Source organism: Carcharodon carcharias, chromosome 4 (genome assembly GCF_017639515.1).
Source record: "Carcharodon carcharias isolate sCarCar2 chromosome 4, sCarCar2.pri, whole genome shotgun sequence".
Classification (NCBI taxonomy): Eukaryota; Metazoa; Chordata; class Chondrichthyes; order Lamniformes; family Lamnidae; genus Carcharodon; species Carcharodon carcharias.
The window spans coordinates 59148048-59167579 of record NC_054470.1 but is presented as its reverse complement, the minus strand read 5'-3'; the positions used below and the strand labels follow the sequence as shown (position 1 = coordinate 59167579).

Here is a 19532-nt window from a genome sequence, read left to right as displayed (position 1 = left end):
AAATTACAACATACAGGGATGGGCTAGGCTCAGTAGACCCAGGTATTCTTATCATACGTCCACATTATATAAGGGGGACCCAGCACTAGGTAACTTGTGCAAAAAACCATGACAACACATGCAGTTTGTGTAAGCTGTTGACCATTTATTGCTACACCTCTCAATCAAGAGTAAAGTTCCCTTTCTTTGGAGGAAAGGTGGAAATTTGTTTTGTTTGCAGGTGCTTGGGGTACCTAGGGATAATTTGTTTGTCTATTAAAAGCTTTTATCATCAAAGTCAATGCCATGTATTGTTTTTACAGTAATTTGAATACAATCTGCTTGCGCTTTTGGGCAAACCCTTTACAATGGGCAGAATCTTCTTCTCACATTGAGGTTCTGGACAGAGGGACTGGAAGTGCGTGTCACTTATGCTCGGAGGCAGAGTGGCTGGTCATGTGCAATCATGTGGAGGCAAGCCAATTAGATGTGGAGAGATGAGGGCCAATCATGCAGGAAGAATGGGCAGGAAGTCGCCAGCCCTGACAACAACACCCGTACAGGCATCCACTCCTTGACATCCAGCAGCATCAGACTTGCTTTTTGTGAGGAGTTTGTAATCCCTGGATCTGTTGTGACACCCCCCCACCCTCCACCTTTGAATCTGTCACCAAGCACCTCCACCATCACCATTGACCAACTAGCATTCACCCTGTCACCATTGGCCAGCCCCCCAGCACATTGGAACTGTGCCCCAATTACCCTTGACTTGCCATTCTTCATTCTCAACCCTCCCTTTATCATCCTTAATCTGCCCTCTGTTCCGCAGGGATCAGTGCTGGGACCTTTGCGGTTTGTGGTATACGTAAATGATTTGGAGGAAACTGTAACTGGGCTAATTAGTAAGTTTGCAGACAACACTAAGGTTGGAGGAGTTGCAGATAGTGAAGAGGATTGTCAAAGGGTACAACAGGATATAGATTGGTTGGAGACTTGGGCGGAGAAATGGCAGATGGAGTTTAATCCAGACAATTGCAAGGTAATGCATTTTGGAAGTCTAATACAGGTAGAAATTATACAGTAAATGGCAGAACCCTTAAGTGCATCGACGGGCAGAGGGATCTGGGTGTACAGGTCCACAGGTTACTGAAAGTGGCAACACAGGTGAATAAGGTAGTCAGGAAGGCATATGGCATACTTGCCTTCATCGGCAGGGGTATTGAGTATAAAAGCTGGGAAGTTATGCTGCAGCTGTATAGGTCCTTGGTTAGGCCACACTTGGAATATTGCGTGCAATTCTGCTCGCCACATTACCAGAAGGATATGGAGGCGTTGGAGAGGGTGCAGAGGAGGTTTACCAGGATGCTGCCTGGTCTGGAGGTTATTAGCTATGAGGAGAATTTGGAGAAACTCGGATTGTTCTCACTAGAGCGACGGAAATTGAGGGGCGACTTGATGGAAAGTTTATAAAATTATGAGTGGCATGGACAGAGTAGATACTCAGAAGCTTTTTCCCAGGGTGGAAGAGTCAATTACTAGGGGACATAGATTTAAGGTGAGAGGAGAAAACTTTAGAGGAGATGTGCGGAGCGAGTTTTTTACGCAGAGGGTAATGAGTGTCTGGAATTCACTGCCAGAGAAGGTGGTGGAAGCAGGTACGATAGTGGTGTTTTAAGAGTCAGCTTGACAAATACACGAATAGGATGGGAATAGAGGGATACGGACCCCGGAAGTGCAAAATGGTTTAGTTTGACAGGCAACATGATCGGTGCAGGCTTGGAGAGCCGAAGGGCCTGTTCCTGAGCTGTGCTTTTCTTTGTTCTTTGTTCTCACACTCATGCCTGACCTACTGTCTGTAGACATTTGCTTTCCCTGTGTAGTCCAGCTTCTTCCCTTTGTCCCCCACGAGCCTTCATAGGACTGCCAACTCCCTCCCTCCCTCAGTCAGCCATGCCCCGTTCCTCTGTCACAGCCGTCATCCGATCTCGATGCATCAATGCCTCCTCTCCCCGGTTCAATAAATCTCCCCTTACAAGAAAAGCAGGTCCTACCCAAATCCACCAGGAAGACCATCTCGCCTGCTGCACGCCACTTTAAACCAGTTGTGAATCTGAAGGCGTATTTCTTGTTTGCTGCATTCTAATTCCAAAGGTATAATTTAATCTGGTGAAGCAGTACTTTAATAAGCATGCATGACATGCTAACGTATTAAGAATAGGTTCCTGCTGCTTGCCTTCAGAACGCGCTATCCATTTTCAATCTGCCACCAACTTTCATCCCTTAATTGAGAAGCTGATGTTTTGCCTCTCACTCAATAAGTGCCCGTCCTGCCTTGTTTCCCACACCCGGGAGCTTCACAAGAATCTGCCCGATGGATACTTCTGGCTCATTTACACAGAAAATGGTTAATTTGAATTTCCAGCACAGAGTAATACTATAGTTCACAGCATGATATATTTTATTTCATATGGAGGGGGGGGGTGTGGAGGCAGTGTTGCATTTGTCAAGCCTTTTTTTAAAATAAAAGCATCAAACTTATCATGCCAATTTGAGTTCTTTTTAACTGAAATGCATTGTCTTAATATCTACATTCATATAATCAAATAAAGATTGGATTAGTTTTCTAAGTGTAACAAACATGTTCCTTCCATTTACTTTACACTTCTAAGGTGTACGAGGATAGGGAAAAAATGATGAATGAAATCTTTGCTAGCAGTGGTTGAGTAGAGAGAAAAGAAGTACCCAAACTGCCAGTCAGGAGAGCAGTCAGCGTGACCAGGGACATAAGCCTGAAAGAAATGGCAGAGGTAGGATGGAACAAGGCCATGGAGGGATTTGAAGATGAGGATGCCACGTTTGAAATCAACATGCCAGAGGACAGGAAATTATTGGAGGTTGGCAAGGATGGAGTTATTCAATGAGTGGAGCGTAATGTGTGATTGGCGTTTTCCATTCGAAGTCAGCTTCCAGGTTCCCGTAGGCAGCAGGGGCTAGTTTAGGTGCCTAGAAGCAGCCTCCTGGCAACCAGCATGCCAGGCAGGAATAGAAGCCCTCCCTGGCAGGATGGAGAGAGCAGTAGTCCCAGGCTGCCCTGTGGTGAGTTCACCACCCCCTATCTCTCCATCGATAGTGGTCACCTGGCTGCAAGATTCATTTTTTTGGGTTAATGTTTAAAATAGTAGAGAGATAGGGTGCCTCCATCTTGAAGCACCCTCTCCCTCCCTTACCCTTCCAGAGCAGGTTCAGTCCCAACCCCTGTTTCCCATCCCTGGAGAACAAATCCAGGCCCTTTAGTCAAAAGTATGGGTAATGGTTACAGAAGAGGTGAGGGTGAATTAGGTAATCCAAATCATTCCTTTAAATGTTTTTTTAAAAAAGAATAAATGTTAAATAAAATAGGCACTTATACAGGCACCTGATCACAACCTCAGGATGTCTCTCAAAAAAAGAAGGCTGAGGAGCGACCTAATAGAGGTCTTTAAAATTATGAACGATTTTGATAGAGTGGGTACAGAGAGAATGTCTCCTCTTGTGGGGAAGAGCATTTTGATATGTCATCAATATAAGATAGTCACCAAGAAATCCAACAGTAAATTCAGAAGAACCTTCTTTACCCAAAGAGTGGTGAAAATGTGGAACTCAATACCACAGGGAATGGTTGAGGTGGATAGTATAAATGCATTTAAGGGGAAAGTAGACAAGCATGTGAGAGAGAAGGGAATAGATGACTACAATGGTATATTTAGATGAGGAAAGATGGGAGGAGGCTGGAGCATAAACACCAGCAGGCACTGGTTGGACCGAATGGCCTCTTTCTGTGCCATATACCCTATGTAATCCTATTTCCTGATACTTCATATTCAATTAATTTTCTTTTGAAGTTCAGTCACTATTGTTAGCAAATCATTTTCAGACAGCAAGGTCCCATAAATAGCAACCATTTAATGATTGACCACGGGAGCGCCATTGGCTAGGAGACTCGGAGAACACCTTGCTCCTTTTCAAATAGTGCCATGGGATTTACCTGATTCTACCTGGATCACTAGAACAGGGTACCTTATTTTAATATTTCATTTGACAGACAAAATATGCCTGGCAATGAAACACTGTGCAGCACTGCGTTGAAGTATCTGCCCATATTATGTGTTCAAGTTCACAAATGTGGCTTGAGCTCACACCCTTCTGAGTCAGAGGTGAAAGTGCTACTTTAACTAAGTCAAGCTGATCTCTAATATTGTAATAGGAATGCAGCTCAGCAGTAAACTATACGTTTGGTACTAGCTATCACTGAATACTCTGTCATCAGAGAGAAGTACTAATGGGTGGAGCATTAATATTGGCCAGAACTTTATGACCCCGTCGCAGTGGGGATGAGGTCGTAAAATGCGGCGAGGCATTCTAAACTCCATCCAACTTCGGCGGGAACATAAAATCCTGCTGGCGTAAAATTCCGCTCATTATCTTGGAACATTGTGAAACCTGAAATATCATGATCCCCAGTCAATCCGGTTTGTCAAGTGTTGTGATGTCAATATTGTGTCTTAGTCACTTACAATACTCAAGGAGTCTGTTCTTTTCTACGTTGCATACGGATCATTAAGGATCACAGAGATAAAAACAAAAAACTGCAGATGCTGGAAATCCAAAACAAAAACAGAAACACCTGGAAAAACTCAGCAGGTCTGGCAGCATCGGCGGAGAAGAACAAAGTTGACATTTCGAGTCCTCATGACCCTTCAACAGAATTAAGTAAAAATAGGAGAGGGGTGAAATATAAGCTGGTTTAAGGTGGGGGGGGGAAGTGAGGTGGGGTAGTTGTAGGGACAAGCAAGCAGTGATAGGAGCAGATAATCAAAAGATGTCACAGACAAAAGAACAAGGAGGTGTTGAAGATGTTGATATTATCTAAAAGAATGTGCTAATTAAGAATGGATAGCAGAACACACAAGGTACAGATAGATAGCTCTGGGGGGGTGAAATAAGACTAAAAGGGCATAAAAGGTATAGATTTAAAAATAATGGAAATAGGTAGGAAAAGAAAATTCTATATAAATTATTGGAAAAAAACAAAAGGGAGGGGGAAGAAATGGAAACGGGGTGGGGATGGAGGAGGGAGTTCAAGATATAAAGTTGTTGAACTCAATATTCAGTCCGGAAGGCTGTAGTCGGAAGATGAGGTGCTGTTCCTCCAGTTTGCGTTGAGCTTCACTGGAACAATGCAGCAAGCCAAGGACAGACATGTGGGCAAGAGAGCAGGGTGGAGTGTTAAAATGGCAAGCGACAGGGAGGTCTGGGTCAATCTTGTGGACAGACCGAAGGTGTTCTGCAAAGCGGTCGCCCAATCTGCGTTTGGTCTCTCCAATGTAGAGGAAACCGCATTGGGAGCAATGAATGCAGTAGACTAAGTTGGGGGAAATGCAAGTGAAATGCTGCTTCATTGAAAGGAGTGTTTGTGCCCTTGGACGGTGAGGAGAGAGGAAGTGAAGGGGCAGGTGTTGCATATTTTGCATATGCATGGGGAGGTGCCATAGGTGGGGGTTGAGGAGTAGGGCATGATGGAGGAGTGGACCAGGGTGTCACGGTGGGAACAATCCCTACGGAATGCCGCCAGGGGCGGTGAAGAACGACAACGACCCAGACCTTCCTGTCGCTTGCCATTTTAACACTCCACCCTGCTCTCTTGCCCACATGTCTGTCCTTGGCTTGCTGCACTGCTCCAGTGAAGCTCAACCCAAACTGGAGGAATAGCACTTCATCTTCTGACCAGGCATTTTATGGCCTTCCGGACTGAATATTGAGTTCAACAACTTTAGATCTTGAACTCCCTCCTCCATCCCCACCCCCTTTCCGTTTCTTCCCCCTCCCTTTTGTTTTTTCCAATAATTTATATAGATTTTTCTTTTCCCACTTATTTCCATTATTTTTAAATGTATACCTTTTATGCCTTTTTAGTCTTATTTCACCACACCCCCACTAGAGCTATCTATCTGTACCTTGAGTGTCCTGCTATCCATTCTTAATTAGCACATTCTTTTAGATAATATCACCACCTTCAACACCTCTTTGTTCTTTTGTCTGTGACATCCTTTGGTTATCTGCTCCTATCACTGCTTGCTTGTCCCTACAACCACCGCCCCCCCCCTATCTTAAACCAGCTTATATTTCACCCCTCTCCTGTTTTTACTTAGTTCTGTTGAAGGGTCATGAGGACTCGAAATGTCAACTTTGTTCTTCTCCGCCGATGCTGCCAGACCTGCTGAGTTTTTCCAGGTATTTCTGTTTTCGTTAAGGATCACATTTCTCCATAGGAAGTAATGTTGTGGGGAGGGAATGGGAACAATTCCCTTTGGGCATTTTATGTGGAAATCTTAAAAGGCTTTTGCAAAGTGTTTATAATTTTGTCTCACGCAACAGACAGAAGAACTCCTCCACCATTGATTTGAATGAGTAAGCAAATTATTTTCGATAAGGAGAACTGATCATTTTTTACCTCATTCAAACTACAGGTGTCTGTGGAAAAGGTCCTCAAAATAATGAAGGAGAATGCAAACAAGGCTTTGAGTATTATTCTCACCGCAATTCCACAGATTGCATCCATGGATTGGTCCGAGAGTATCAAGAGTTTGAGAGTAAGTTATGGAAATACAACCTAACAGCGATTTGATAGATCACAATGCAAAAGCAATTAGTCTTTGATGTTTAGCGACTACATGTAAACCCAATCCTCAGCTGTAAGACAAGCAGCTACAAACCTTGGCCTTGTCTGATGCGTGAAATAGAGCCTGTACAACTACTTTACTGTAATTGTCAAATTGCCTAAGATGGTAACGTCGTTGCTCCAGTTCAGAAAGTTGTGGGTTTGAGTCTATATTCCAACTGTGTATCAGAAATTCAGATGTTAGGGGTGTTATTTTTCAAACTATTCTTTTACATGGTCAGAAACCACAGGCAGTGCATATCAGAATGTCCAATGTGTATTCTTGACTGGTGAGGCTCCCTACCAAAAATCCAAAGTTGGAAAGTTTCCCCCACTTTATATTTATAGTGCTTTTTGTTTTTATTTTAGATTTGCAGAATTCAGTTTTATAAACCTAAAGTTAGGCAACCAGTGCTAACTGTGAGGCTTTCCCTGATGCAAAAAATTATAAGACGAATTTTCCAGTGTAGAGCTTGTTCTGACTTCCTTTCTGATATTTCTTTTAGTCCTAAAGGAAAAGAACTAGAAATGCTATTGATAGAGTGCTCTGGCCCTTGTACATGCATACACACACTAGTTGTAGGGAAAGTCCATCAGTAAAGGCTCGCCTACACATTAGAAAGTACCGAGTGCCTAAAACATCTTCTTCCCATGGGTAGCTGTTGTGGGGTTCCATGTGACACATTCTATAAACAATTGAAAAGCTGTCATCGTTGTTCATTCTTAAAATCATTGTGGTTGGGTAACCCCTAGAAGAAAAAGCAGTCCAGAAGCAATTTATAATTTGAAAGGAATGAATGCAACGGCTAATTGTTTTTGTTTAATAAGGTGTTTTACATGTTCTAACGAAATTTTAACCATTTACAAATTTGTTGGCCTTAAAACAAAAGTTAACACATATGTGTAATTTTCTTTTATGCTTTTTGAACACTTCTTTATGGGGGAGAAATTCATTCATGTACCAATGGCACTAGGCAGACTTATTTTGATTCCAGGGGGCAGGCGTTGTGCGACCTCTATCAGCAAGACGTTCTTCAATGATATCATTGAAGAATGCTATGCAGGCCACACATGTAGTGTGAGAGTGGCACTACATGTGCAAATTTCTCCCTCCAATTGTTTCTCCTCCCAGTCAGATATAGTATGCACCAAAACAAAAGCTCTGTCTGCTCCAAAATTAGGGAAGTTTCCTCTCTGAGCCTTATATTCTGAAACCAAAATACTTAAAACAACATATTTATTAGTTTGATACAGATGATGGAAATTTTCACAAAACATATTGCAAATGCCATTCTTAAAAGAACAGGAACTGTGTGTCAACATTCCAATTACATCAACAGGAGATAAATGGGATGAAAACCAGATTTATTGCAGCGGAAAGCTAATTTATTGAATAACTTATGCAAACCTACTTGTTGGAAAGAAATTTTAGGAGGGTGAAGCCTTCGCTAAATGCTGATGGTGAATGGTGTACTGCACCGGCTTTACTTTTTCTATTTCTCACACCCAACATCTTTATTGCCTTTCTGAATTAGATATTGAATTTAGTTTCAAATGATGAGGAGTTCGGTGCCATCAGCTTATACACTAGATTCTAGTTTGGGACTGTTGAAACAGATTTTGCACAGAACTCAGAGTCAGCAGCAAGGATTGGATTTGAACCTAAGCCCCAGAGGTCAAAGGGCAGCTGGCTGAGCATTGCACCTTTTTCTTGCATTTTTTGGGAATCAGAGAGCGTCTTTCCATCATATCAATCACAGATAAGGCCATCTCTGATCACTTCCTTCTGTGTCCACTTATGGAAAACATTATTCTCTCTTGCGCTGACCATCCCCCATGGTAAAACGCTGGTCTCCACGGTACAGCCCTGTTCTCCACGGTACGGCCCTGATCTCCACGGTACGGCCCTGATCTCCACGGTAAGGCCCTGATCTCCACTCCCTTAGGTTCAATTGATGCAAACTTGAATACGCCAAACAACTGGTTTAGCCACTCAGCCCCAGATCCACTCGTGGGTCCTGCTCTCATTTGCCAAAACTGCTCACCATTCCAGGATCATCCTGAAAAGCAAAGATGATCCCAGCTTCTTTTCTTTACTGCAAGCTGTCTTTTGTAGCTTCCCCGCCCTGTTTCCTCTATCCTCACCTCCAACAAATGTGAGAAGCTTATGGATTGTCGCAATGTCGCTGACATTGAGACCACCTGATCAGCCGCCTCTGCCACTATGGGCCTGTTGATAAATAGGGAATTAGGGTTGCCTTTACTGCTGTTGCATTTGCATGACTTCCTCATGATCAGCCCAATCAGAAAGGGGCTGTCTAAATTGCTCCCTGATTTCCTTCTCTTCCCGCACCATCTTCTTATGCTCTTGCTCCTGGGCTGCTCACTGTATAGCTGGTGGCGAGGGCTGTCCCCTAATGGAGAGGCTTTAGAAACAACCACAAATCTTGACAGCTCCTCTTTCAATTACTGCAGGGCTTAACAAGTACAGCGCAAGGTGCGTGTGCATTATTTCAGCATGCCAGTGGTCTGTTTTTATCACATTTCGTGTAACAGTATGGCTTTCATTATATACATGCCGAAGATATGTACATGGGTTGTGCACTGGAGTCCTCAGTCAAGTTGTCAGTGGATAGCATTTGTTGTCCAATTGCCATCCTTTGCTTTGCCGTAGCAGCTGAAATGCCTTATGACTGCTGCCAGGAAACCAGGCATTGTCATCCATGATTTCCTGCCAGTAGTCATACACCAGCTGGATGCTGAAGGAGTGGAACTCCTTTTGGCTCCAGTATAGGGAAGAGTTGACAGGTGACTCCTGCTGCAGTCAGTGCACATCTTACCATGGGGAAGACTGCTATCCTTGCAAAACCACGTGCTCGCTCCACCTGTTTCTCTCTGGCAAGAAAGAATGATATGTAGTTAGCCCTCTTTGAAAAGCGAATTTCAGTGTCCTGCCTTTCTCAACCGTGGACAGGAAACTGATGTTGCAATAGCTCTAGCTCCAAGTTCATCATCAGGGTCACCATCAAAGTCATTGGCAGTACAGTCCTTGCTTTGTTCTAAGGTAGCAGTTACGACTGCAGCAGGTGGCAGATTTCAGTGGGGGTATCCTTATTGAAGCACAACATTTCACACATCGTTTCCTTACTGAGGTTCAGGTCGCAGAATTGCTCCCTTAACACCCTGGATGAATATGGCCTTCTGCTGAGGGCCCTTCTCCTCCTCCCTCTTCCAGCAACTTATCCTGCTCTGCATAGCATCTCATTCTCACAGTCATACTGTATTCCAAAGGGAACTAGTGTGCGCTTGTCTTGGATGAATTAATTTGTGCAGAAGCTTTGAAGTTGCAAAAATTCCATTAGCACATGCATGTAAATTTTTGCACCTTGAAGCAACGATAGAAAGCATCAAATACTTGTGAAATCGAACAGCTGGAAGAAATTAACCAGCATTAACCTGAAAGTAGTTGTTAATTTCTTTAAAAAGTGGCGGTGCAGACGGAAGGCTCAGGGTGGGGGGCCTTTCTGTTGCTGAACACATGTTTAGCTCTGTAAGATTGAGAGGGTTTTGAGCTCGAAAATGGCACCACTGGCATCAAAGCAGCATTGTGTGTTGACAGACATCATTATCTGTCTGCTCCGCACATGTACAATGCCCTTTCACAGCACACGTACTGCCACCTTCACTAGTATAGCATTTGGTGCAATTCCCTTCAAAAGTGCATGCATGCTGTGGGTGCTCTTTTGGTTAACAAACCACACCCAAACGCAAACAAAGGACATTACCATTTACAATTTTGCACCATAGGAGCTGAATTTAATGGTTGCAGAAATGGCATGCCAGAAAATTGCTGACAGCCCCGATATAGCCATTTCTGGGAGCCTCAGCAGGATTGAAAGTGCCAGCCAAGACGGTTCCTGGGCCTTTAAAAGCAAAGATGCTGCCTTCAAGAGTTGCCAGCCAAATGTGAGGCTTTCAGCGGTAGCAGGAACGATGGCCACTGCTGGTACTGCAGCAGGCCCTGGACCAGAAGCATTGCTGGAAGCCCCAGAAGAAAGGTGAATGACAGGGGCATGTCAGGACCAGTCAGGCAGATCATTGCGAGTAAGGGGTGGGAGTCTTTTTTGAGGGCAAGGGAATTCTCCCAGCGGGACAACACTTCAGGGGCTGCTCTGCAGAGCACAGGGTGCCAGATCAGGTGGGCAACACCCTCTCCCAAATCCTGCAAAGAGGCTGCCAGGATAAAGCGGCAGTGGAATGAGGCTCACTAAGGACCTCAGTTGGCCTAAGAGCCATAGGTCGGCAGCAACCTTCCTCGCCCTGACTTCATCAGGGGGAGTCAGGAAGGCACTCCACATCTTCCCACTTGATTGTATAGGATCCCCAGCTGCCTGCCTGCTCTGAGGAGAGGAATGAAATTCTGCCCTTAGTGCGTTATTTCAACTAGGAAGAAATTGGATAAACCCCCTGTCCAGTTCTCATTTTTGTCTTCTCATGGATCTTGATCTCTTCAATCTTCCTGTACTAGTAACATTGGGTGGAATCTTCTGTTCCCGCCAGCAGCGGGAATCGTGGCAGGCAGGGAAGCAAGATTTAGCAGGTGGACAGGAAATTAGTTTGGAATCTTGTTCTCCAGACTTTTATGGTGACTTAAAGGTGGGTCAAGTGTCCTATGGAGCTGAATCGGAAACCCTATTTGCCTCTCATGAATGCTCATTGGAAGGCCAACACACTGGAATCTTGTTTTTCCCTCCAAATTAAGTGACTGTCAGCGGGAATTTAGAACATTCACTTTCATGATTGTACATAAGTCGCATCCACCTGGCAAGGTAGACTTCATCCTGGACTTTGAGGTCAGTAGACGCTGCTTTTACCTTCCTTTCACACCATCATTGAGAGATATCGGCTACCTGTAGCACAAGCTTCTCCAAGGCCGGCACAGGGGAGGAGTGAGACCGGGCAGGATCCGGGTTGGCAGGTGGGGATGGTGGTGGCAGCCGAGGAGTAGAGTGGAAGAGTGAATGACTGTCCAGGTGCCATTTAAATCTGACACCTGGATGTTGGAGCCTATGTCACTTCCAGCCCACCCCACCACAAGACGCATAATTGATTAGCTGAACAGTGCAAAATCTCTCATGTTGAGCCCCCCCTGCTCTCCAGCAGAATCACTCTGACTTCTGCTCCCAACACTGGACCTAGTTTCCAGAACAGAAGATTCTGCCCATTATCTCTTTGTAGGATCGATATGGTTATTTAATTACACATATAATGTAATAGAGTGAAGTTGGGCACTCAGTTGATTCGCCTCCTGATGCACACTATCTAAGCTCACACTAATGAGAATGGCCACAGGGGTCTGAGGTGTCAGGCGATTTCTGGTGTCTTTGAAACTATTACCCAACAAGAGTCAGTTGCATCAGGAAAATAGAAAGAATATTGCTTAAAAGAGAGACATGTTGCTAAAGTTGCTTTGTCATGCATCAGAACAATATAAGAATGCCAAATTCCAAATGATCACAACAGTTTATACCACAGGAAAAAGAGGTGCTAATTGGTTGGCAAGTCAGCTCTGGTTAGCCAAGTTGTTGCAATGTAGAAAGGAATGGGGAACTATTGGCTCCCCATCCTTCTGGGTAATTCAAAAAAGGTGTAAGGCTTGAGCATATTCCTTTTCATTCCAGAGAATGGTCCCAGTGAATGAATGTCGCTTCTAGCAAGCATAAGTGAGCCACGTTTTGAGCTCAACTAAGAGAGTGGGGAAACTGAGATCATTCTTCAAGTCTTCATTTATCTAACATTTTAAAGCCCAGATCGTTACAACTCAGTTGCTGCCTAAATTTCTCATCAAGTCACCACTCTCTCCTGAACTCCCATTAACCTATGACACTTTTGAGCATGGCTTGGCAGCAAAAGACTTGCCCTCTCAATTTGTTGTTTTTGGAATCAAATTCTTCCAGATGGTGTAATGAAATAAGCACTCAGTATTATGCTCTGATATGCCTTACTCAAAACAATTTGTAAATATTGCTGAGAAAAGAGGTATGCTGTCAAAGCTTTTCACGTTGCATTCAACAGGACAGTTTGCAAGAATACCAGTGGTAAAGGGAACATCAATTTATCCTGACATTACCACGAGAAATGAACGAAGGAATAGCTATCCCCCCCAATCTTTTGTTTCGTTGAAAAAGGCACAATGTGTAGACATGCGCCTTCCGTCTGCAAAGGACATTTCCCATGTGTGAATATATGTAGCTTCTAGCATGCGTAGGTGAGCCACACCATCAGGATTGTTTAGTAAGTGCTATCCAATCATAGAATGGCATCTAATGTTGGACATTATATTTTGAGTTTTACAAGCACAGGCTGGTTGGGTACGATCTGTACATTGCCTGTAATGAACACTCAGTGGGACATACTGTTTGATATGATCTGCCAGTCTTTGGGATATGCAGCCTGCATATCTAGCATCACAACAGCACTGAAATTCAGATACCATATTGCTCATTTATGTGATAGGCAGAATGTCTTTTTGGCAATGTCTTGACCAATCGGAGTCAACCTTCCTGGTTTGAATTTGAACAAAAGCTTGGCAGTTAACTGTTCACTGGTGCATTCTCCATGGCAACGCCTCTATCAATCAGTGTCCATTTGCCAATCAATCACCACTCGCTTCTCATGCAGTATAAACTGTCCCTTTATTATTGGTATTCTTGTGAACTATACTGATGAGCACAATATGAAAAGCTTCGACAGCATATCCTTTTTCAGCAACACTCAAGTTCTGTACTGTCAAATGACAATTTGTAAATAAAAATGAGTTCCATATGTAACTTAAAGAAAAACATTTTACATGTTAAAGATTTTTTTCCAAACGGAATATGGCTGTCATTCTGAGTGAGGTGACCAACATTGACATTTCTGAGGCTTGAAAGCAGAGATGCTAATGAGCAAACTGGTATTAATGACATTGGGCAGAATTTTACGTTCCCTTGCCAGTGAGTTTGCCGGCAGTAGGGGTGGGGGGTGTCTGTAAAATTCCTGGATGGCCTTCCCACTGGGTTCCTGCCCTCCCTGATCTCTCCACAGTTTTACCTTGGGACAGGCGAGGCCTAGGCTGGCCTGCCTGTCCTTGTTCTAAAAGTGACCGATTAATGATTACTTAAGGGCCAATACCTGTCCTGCCTCAATTTTCAAACTGACAGGAGCATTGAGTAGTGCAGGGGTAGGGGGGAAACCTGGGAACTGACCCTGCTCAGGCTTTGGGGCAGGAAGGAGGGGTAGGACATCAACAGTCTGCTTTCAACATTGGGCTCTCCTTAAAAAGGTCTGACACCTGTGGGTGCTCCTTCCCCTGCCTTTCCCTCCTCTACCTTACCCTCCTGCTTCTCCACCACCACCCCACCCCTTCCCGCAGGCCTCACCTCCCCTCCGCGCCCTGAATCCCCCGCACTTACCTGGTCCTCAACCCCCCCAGGACCTAGACTCAGTCCTGTCTTGGGAGACCCAGTCCTGTCCACCACAGCTTCTGGCAACGCTGGGACTAGAGATGGCCGGCCAATCAGATTGACCAGTTGCTCTCTGAGGCGGAACTTTCTCCTGAGTGAGGGGTGGAAGTCCCACCTCCAGACAATTAACACCTAAAAATCCTGGCCATTATTTTTTTGAGATGGAGAGGATTTGAACTAGTGTGACTCTCACCTCTGACCAAGTAGACAGGTGGGTACCAGCCCATTTCAGAATTGAGTAATAATCTCTGCTGACACTCCAATGCAGTGCTGAAGAAGTGCTGCATTGTCAGAGGTGTCGTCTCACGGATAGATTTCAAACTAAAGCCCTTCCTGGCTCATGGTAAAGCTTTTGTGGTACTCTGTATTTGTGTTTGGTGTTGCCTTAATCAAAAGCAGCTCAACTGGTCATTCATCTCTGCTGTTGTAAGTGACTTTGTTGTATAAAAAATGGCTGCTTTGTCCATGTAATGATATCTAAACTTCAGAGAAAACAAAGCACTTGTTTCACTCCTTTATTTTTCAAGGGAAGTAGAAAATAAAGTTTAAAACTGAATTTTTTCTGTCTCTCCTGGTGCTGATCCACTCTACCTTCATGTTGTTTTTGGTGAGAAAGTCACTTTATTTCCCACCAGACCTCCTAGTAAAAACATGCTGCATTATGATTCCAACAATCTCATCGGGACCTGATATGTGTCTGTTAGAAAGGACCTCACCAGTTTTGTGAGGCTGTCTGCTGCTGGTTTAATTGAGAGGGTAAAAACATGAAATTGTAAACTCTTGGCACTTCCCAGGTGGCTAAGTAGCATGGGAAAATATAATTAACTACTTTGGTTTCCATTATTAAAATCGCCCCAGTGCCCTTTTTTTTTGGTCATTTGGAGAGCCAGAAACAATGCCCTGCCCTGACACTAACCCAAAATCTAGTGGTTAGTCTGGTGATAACATTGTCTGACCTTCTCTGGGATACAATGTATGGGTGAGGGCGGTAGGGGCAGAAAATTGGCAGCATCGGGTTAGCTACCTGTTATATATCTCCATTCAATCTGACATTTAGGAAAATTAAGCAAACTGTATTGCGGCTGCCAGTCCAATATCATCATTTCCTGTCTCAGCTAAAGTTGCAAGTTTCCCCCTGTATTTGTCATTGTTACAGTGAAGGATAATTTTACTTACAGTCAATTCAAAGAATTATGTGTTTCAACGATGCTTATCTTTGATTTTCAGGTCTCTCAGGAAGGATCAGTTATGTTGCCAAAGCATTAAAACTTAAGTGACTGGAAGACGGTTCAACTCCTCAATTCACGTTACAGCCAATACCAGTGATTATGTTCACTACCTGTTCCCAATATGTTACTGTCACTGTATACATCACATCAATAAAAATTCAAACAGTCTCCTGAATTGATGGCATCGAATTTTATAATCACCTACATCTACTTTGTTTGCCATTCTCATACCCAGTTTATTCCATGATTTATTGTTGTTATCTACAGAAGTGGGGAAAAGTTCCTCTCATCTGTTAACTTCGCCGACCCCAGATAACAATGAATTCAGATCACTTGTTTGAGCAAATTCTTTTTCCACCAAGTTATCTGAACTTGTGCCTTACATTTCTGGGGTCAGATGAAAATCATTAACTTTTAAAAATATTACTCATTACTTTGATTTCACCAACCCATTGCCTAATTGCATGAAAATTTTGCATCTCAAAACTGGTTTTCGATCAGTAAGGATGGATTTTAATCATTGTAACCTTGGCACCCCTCATGGACAGTAGGCCATTAAATGTAGAAGAAATTGGGCAAGTTTTTAACAAACTCTGTGACAGGTTCCCGCAAGTGTGTACGAAGTTTCTTGATATAGCTGTCTTGACTCCCTCATACTGAGGCAGTCTCAAGTGCTTTAACTTTTCACACTGCCAGATAGCCTTCATGGGGGCTTTTGGGTGATGAGGTGTATCTGTTGAAGACATGGCTGATGCCACCCAGCGTGGAACTTCACCACAGAGGTACCTCAGAGATTCAACCGTACGCATCTGTTAACCAGGGCAACCATTGAGCAGGCCATTGGCTCGCTCAAAATGTGATTCCAGTGCCTTGACCAGTCTGGGGGTGACTTCCAACTCAGCTCTTCAAAGCTCTCACATATAGAAGTTGTGTACTGTGCAAAGCTTGACGCTACAGAGAGCAGTGGAACTGGCACCAAAAGAGGCTGATGAGTGTTCCAGGTCCTCTGAAGAGGAGGAGGAGTTAAGAGCGGAGCCGGGCCACACAGAGGTTCCGCTGATGCCTGCACCCATTCACATGCATGCAAGAGAAACCTGTGTCTCCCTTATCCAGGCGTGTTTCACCTGAGTCCTGGGCTGCCTGTTCTGCACGCTAAGCACACGGGCCCCTGTGATAGCAGTAGTGGCTGTACTCACAAGCTCATGACAAGATTGAGATTCCCTTGATCAAATTAATCCTAAACGACTAACCCTCCCAATGCAACACTTTGAATCATTACAATCACAGATTTCACTCCCACGCTACTCTATTTGGTATATGAGGAATAAGAACTGCATATGCCTTATCATTTAGCCAGCACTAACCGCTTCATTACAATAAAGAAAAATCAACACAACAGTCACATAAGACAAAGCACTGATGTGATTCCCATTATGAAGTTAGTAGTGTTTCCACATTCTATTCTGCATACTTCAACGTGTTCCCTGTGTGGCTGGAGCAGGTAGAGGCAGCCTGCTTGCTTCTGTGCTCCAGTAAATCAGATGCTCATGGCATCCATCCTTTGAGTTGGGGTGCCTTTGAGGTTCCCACCACAGACTGGCCCAACTGCATCTGTGTATGAGTAGCCTTTGTCGTGGGGGCCAGGAGTCAGCATTTGTGCCTCCATCAGAGAGGCTGAGTAGTCACCTGCAGAGCAGCAGGCACCTTGAAGAGAGTCTCCATTGCCATCAGCCCTGTCTTCTTCTGCCCTTTCAGGGCCCACCTGCACTTTCCTGCTAACCAAGAGCGGGAGAGCATCAAGTAATGTTCCTGTGCATCTCTGAGCCATCACTGCAACCAAGTGATCAGAACTGAAAACATCTGTGGAGGCTGCTGCACTGTTCCTGCATCCACTCGTCGGCCTGCTGCTGGTGCTATCCTTGTCCTCCAATGGGGACTAGCCACAGCCATCACTGCCTCTATCACCTGCTCTTACTCAGATGTGACCTGCCGCTCACCTTGTGTCACCCATTCTACCTTCAACTGAGTGTTGAATTCACTCACCATTGCGAGTATGTCTGACCTGGTGGAGGACACAATTAATTCCTAGGAGACCTGTAATTGCTTCTTATGCCATTGTTGATGAGCCTCTAGTTTAGCCCCTGAGGGAGAGAGAAGACCTCAGTTCGTGAAGCACTTATGCATGAGCGGTTTCATTCCATTTCACGGTCCTGAGTTTGAAATGTTCACTTATGGACACAAATGCACCCCTGAAGAAGTGGCTTGGATACAATTGCAAGATTAACAATCAAAGCTTTCACGGTCTCTGCTCCACTTTCCCATTCCCAGTTCTCTGATGCCCATAGCTGTCTCCTCTATTGATGTCAGGATTGCCAGTGAGGGCACACCAATCTCGGTCCAACCTCTGCGCGCTATGTGCTCTCTTCTCCTGCAGTGAAAAAGAGAGGGGTGTTAAGAACATGAGGGATTCCGTTTGGGAGCCACAAGGCGCAGCAACGTTTGATGGACTTCACTGCAGGATGGGTAACACAAGGTCAGCACTTCAAGCCTGTGTGAGTGCCATCTGTGTACATGAATACTTATGAATGGACCTGTTAAGACATGCCTCTGTTGCTGCACAGAATGGTCCGGTCTGCCTTCCTGTGCTGAGGACTGCTAATGAGGTGAGAGTCATGGCTGCCAGCTGGTAATTGCAGGGAACTCACCTTGTCAACCCTCAAGAGGTCATCAAAGCGCTTCCTGCACTGTATTCAGGTCCTGCTGACAAGACCTCGGCTGCTGGCCTCCTCAGCCACCTCCAGCAAGCCTTCTTGGCCTCCGCCTCGTGTCCTCCAGAAACATGACCTGCTTCCATACCCTCGCCACCTGTAATATGACACCTAGGGAGCTGTCACTGAATATTGGTGCATCTCTTCCAGGTCTGGCATCTATCTTCTGATGATTCCCTGCTGAAAGAAACCTCCTCACTTCTCAGTGCAGCCACTGCAGATGTTGCCAATGGGCCTTTAAATGTTGTGCATTCATTTGTACTGTTGACTCATCATTCCATCAATTATCCCTAATTGGATGGCGATCCTGCAGGTGGACTGTTAATTAGACACTTCCCAGAAGATTGAACAAGAAGTCCCGCCAAGCGCACACCTGGGTTGCCAATCTGGAAATGACCCCAAAGTCTGGAGGAAAAACTTCCGTTGGCAAAATTCAGCCCAACATTTCGGGTTGGTAACCTTTCATCAAAAGTAAAAGCTCAACCATCCCCACCAACTCCTCCATCATCAATATGGCCGGCAGGGCCCTTATCCATGTTCATTCTGTTTCCTGCATTTCTGCTCTCACCCCCTGTCCTCTCAGAACCACAACAGTACCCCCCTTGTCCTCACCTTCCATCCCACCAGCCTCCACATTAAACATATCATCTGCTGCCATTTCAGCCTCCAACAGCAAAATGCCATCACCAAGCACAACTACTCCTCTCCAACAACCACCCCCGCCCCCCCACTTCAACTTTATGAAGGAATTGTCCCTCCGTAACACTCAGGTCCACTTCTCAATCTCCCCAATATACTCTCCCCTCCCCATGACTCCTTACAACAAGAAGCACAGAAGATGCAATACCTGCCCTTTTACCTCACCCTTTCTCAAGGTCCCAAGTACTCCTTCCAAGTGAATATGGGAAGGAGAATAAGGGAACAATGAGTTATTTGTACTTATTTCAATTTAGTATACTGTATTCTCTGCTCCTTACATGATTTCCTCAAGCAGACCAAACACAGATAGGGTGACCACTTTGTGAAACATCTTTATTCAGTCAGCAAATGTGACCCTGAGCTTCCAGCGCCTGATGTTTTAATTCCCTGCTCCATTAAAATTGCAAAAGTTAGGACAGACCCTTGCCAATGGGCAAGATAAAAGAACAGCAAATGGTGATAAGACAGATAGTAAGAGCTACAAAAAGAGAGTATGAAAAGAAAATTTAAAGGAATTATCAAAATCAACACAAACATTATTACAATTATATTAGGAAAAAGAGGATCAGTGCAGACTCCTTAAAAACCAATAACAAGGGGATCGGCAACAAATCCTCACGTCCATCAACCAAGTAAAGATCAGGGGGGCTATCCC

At 44.5% G+C, this 19532-nt stretch overlaps 1 protein-coding gene across 1 annotated transcript in view; it reads left to right on the top strand.

The window, feature by feature from the left end:
• The window catches only part of LOC121277352 (methylthioadenosine phosphorylase), a 210576-nt gene extending 194998 nt beyond the window's left edge, over positions 1–15578 (top strand). Inside the window, exons 7-8 of the mRNA XM_041186728.1 lie at positions 6486–6608; positions 15409–15578. Coding sequence (XP_041042662.1) covers positions 6486–6608; positions 15409–15447 — 162 coding nt within the window. The 3' untranslated portion in view covers positions 15448–15578. The remainder of the gene's footprint in view (positions 1–6485; positions 6609–15408) is intronic.
• Positions 15579–19532: the final 3954 nt, after the last annotated feature.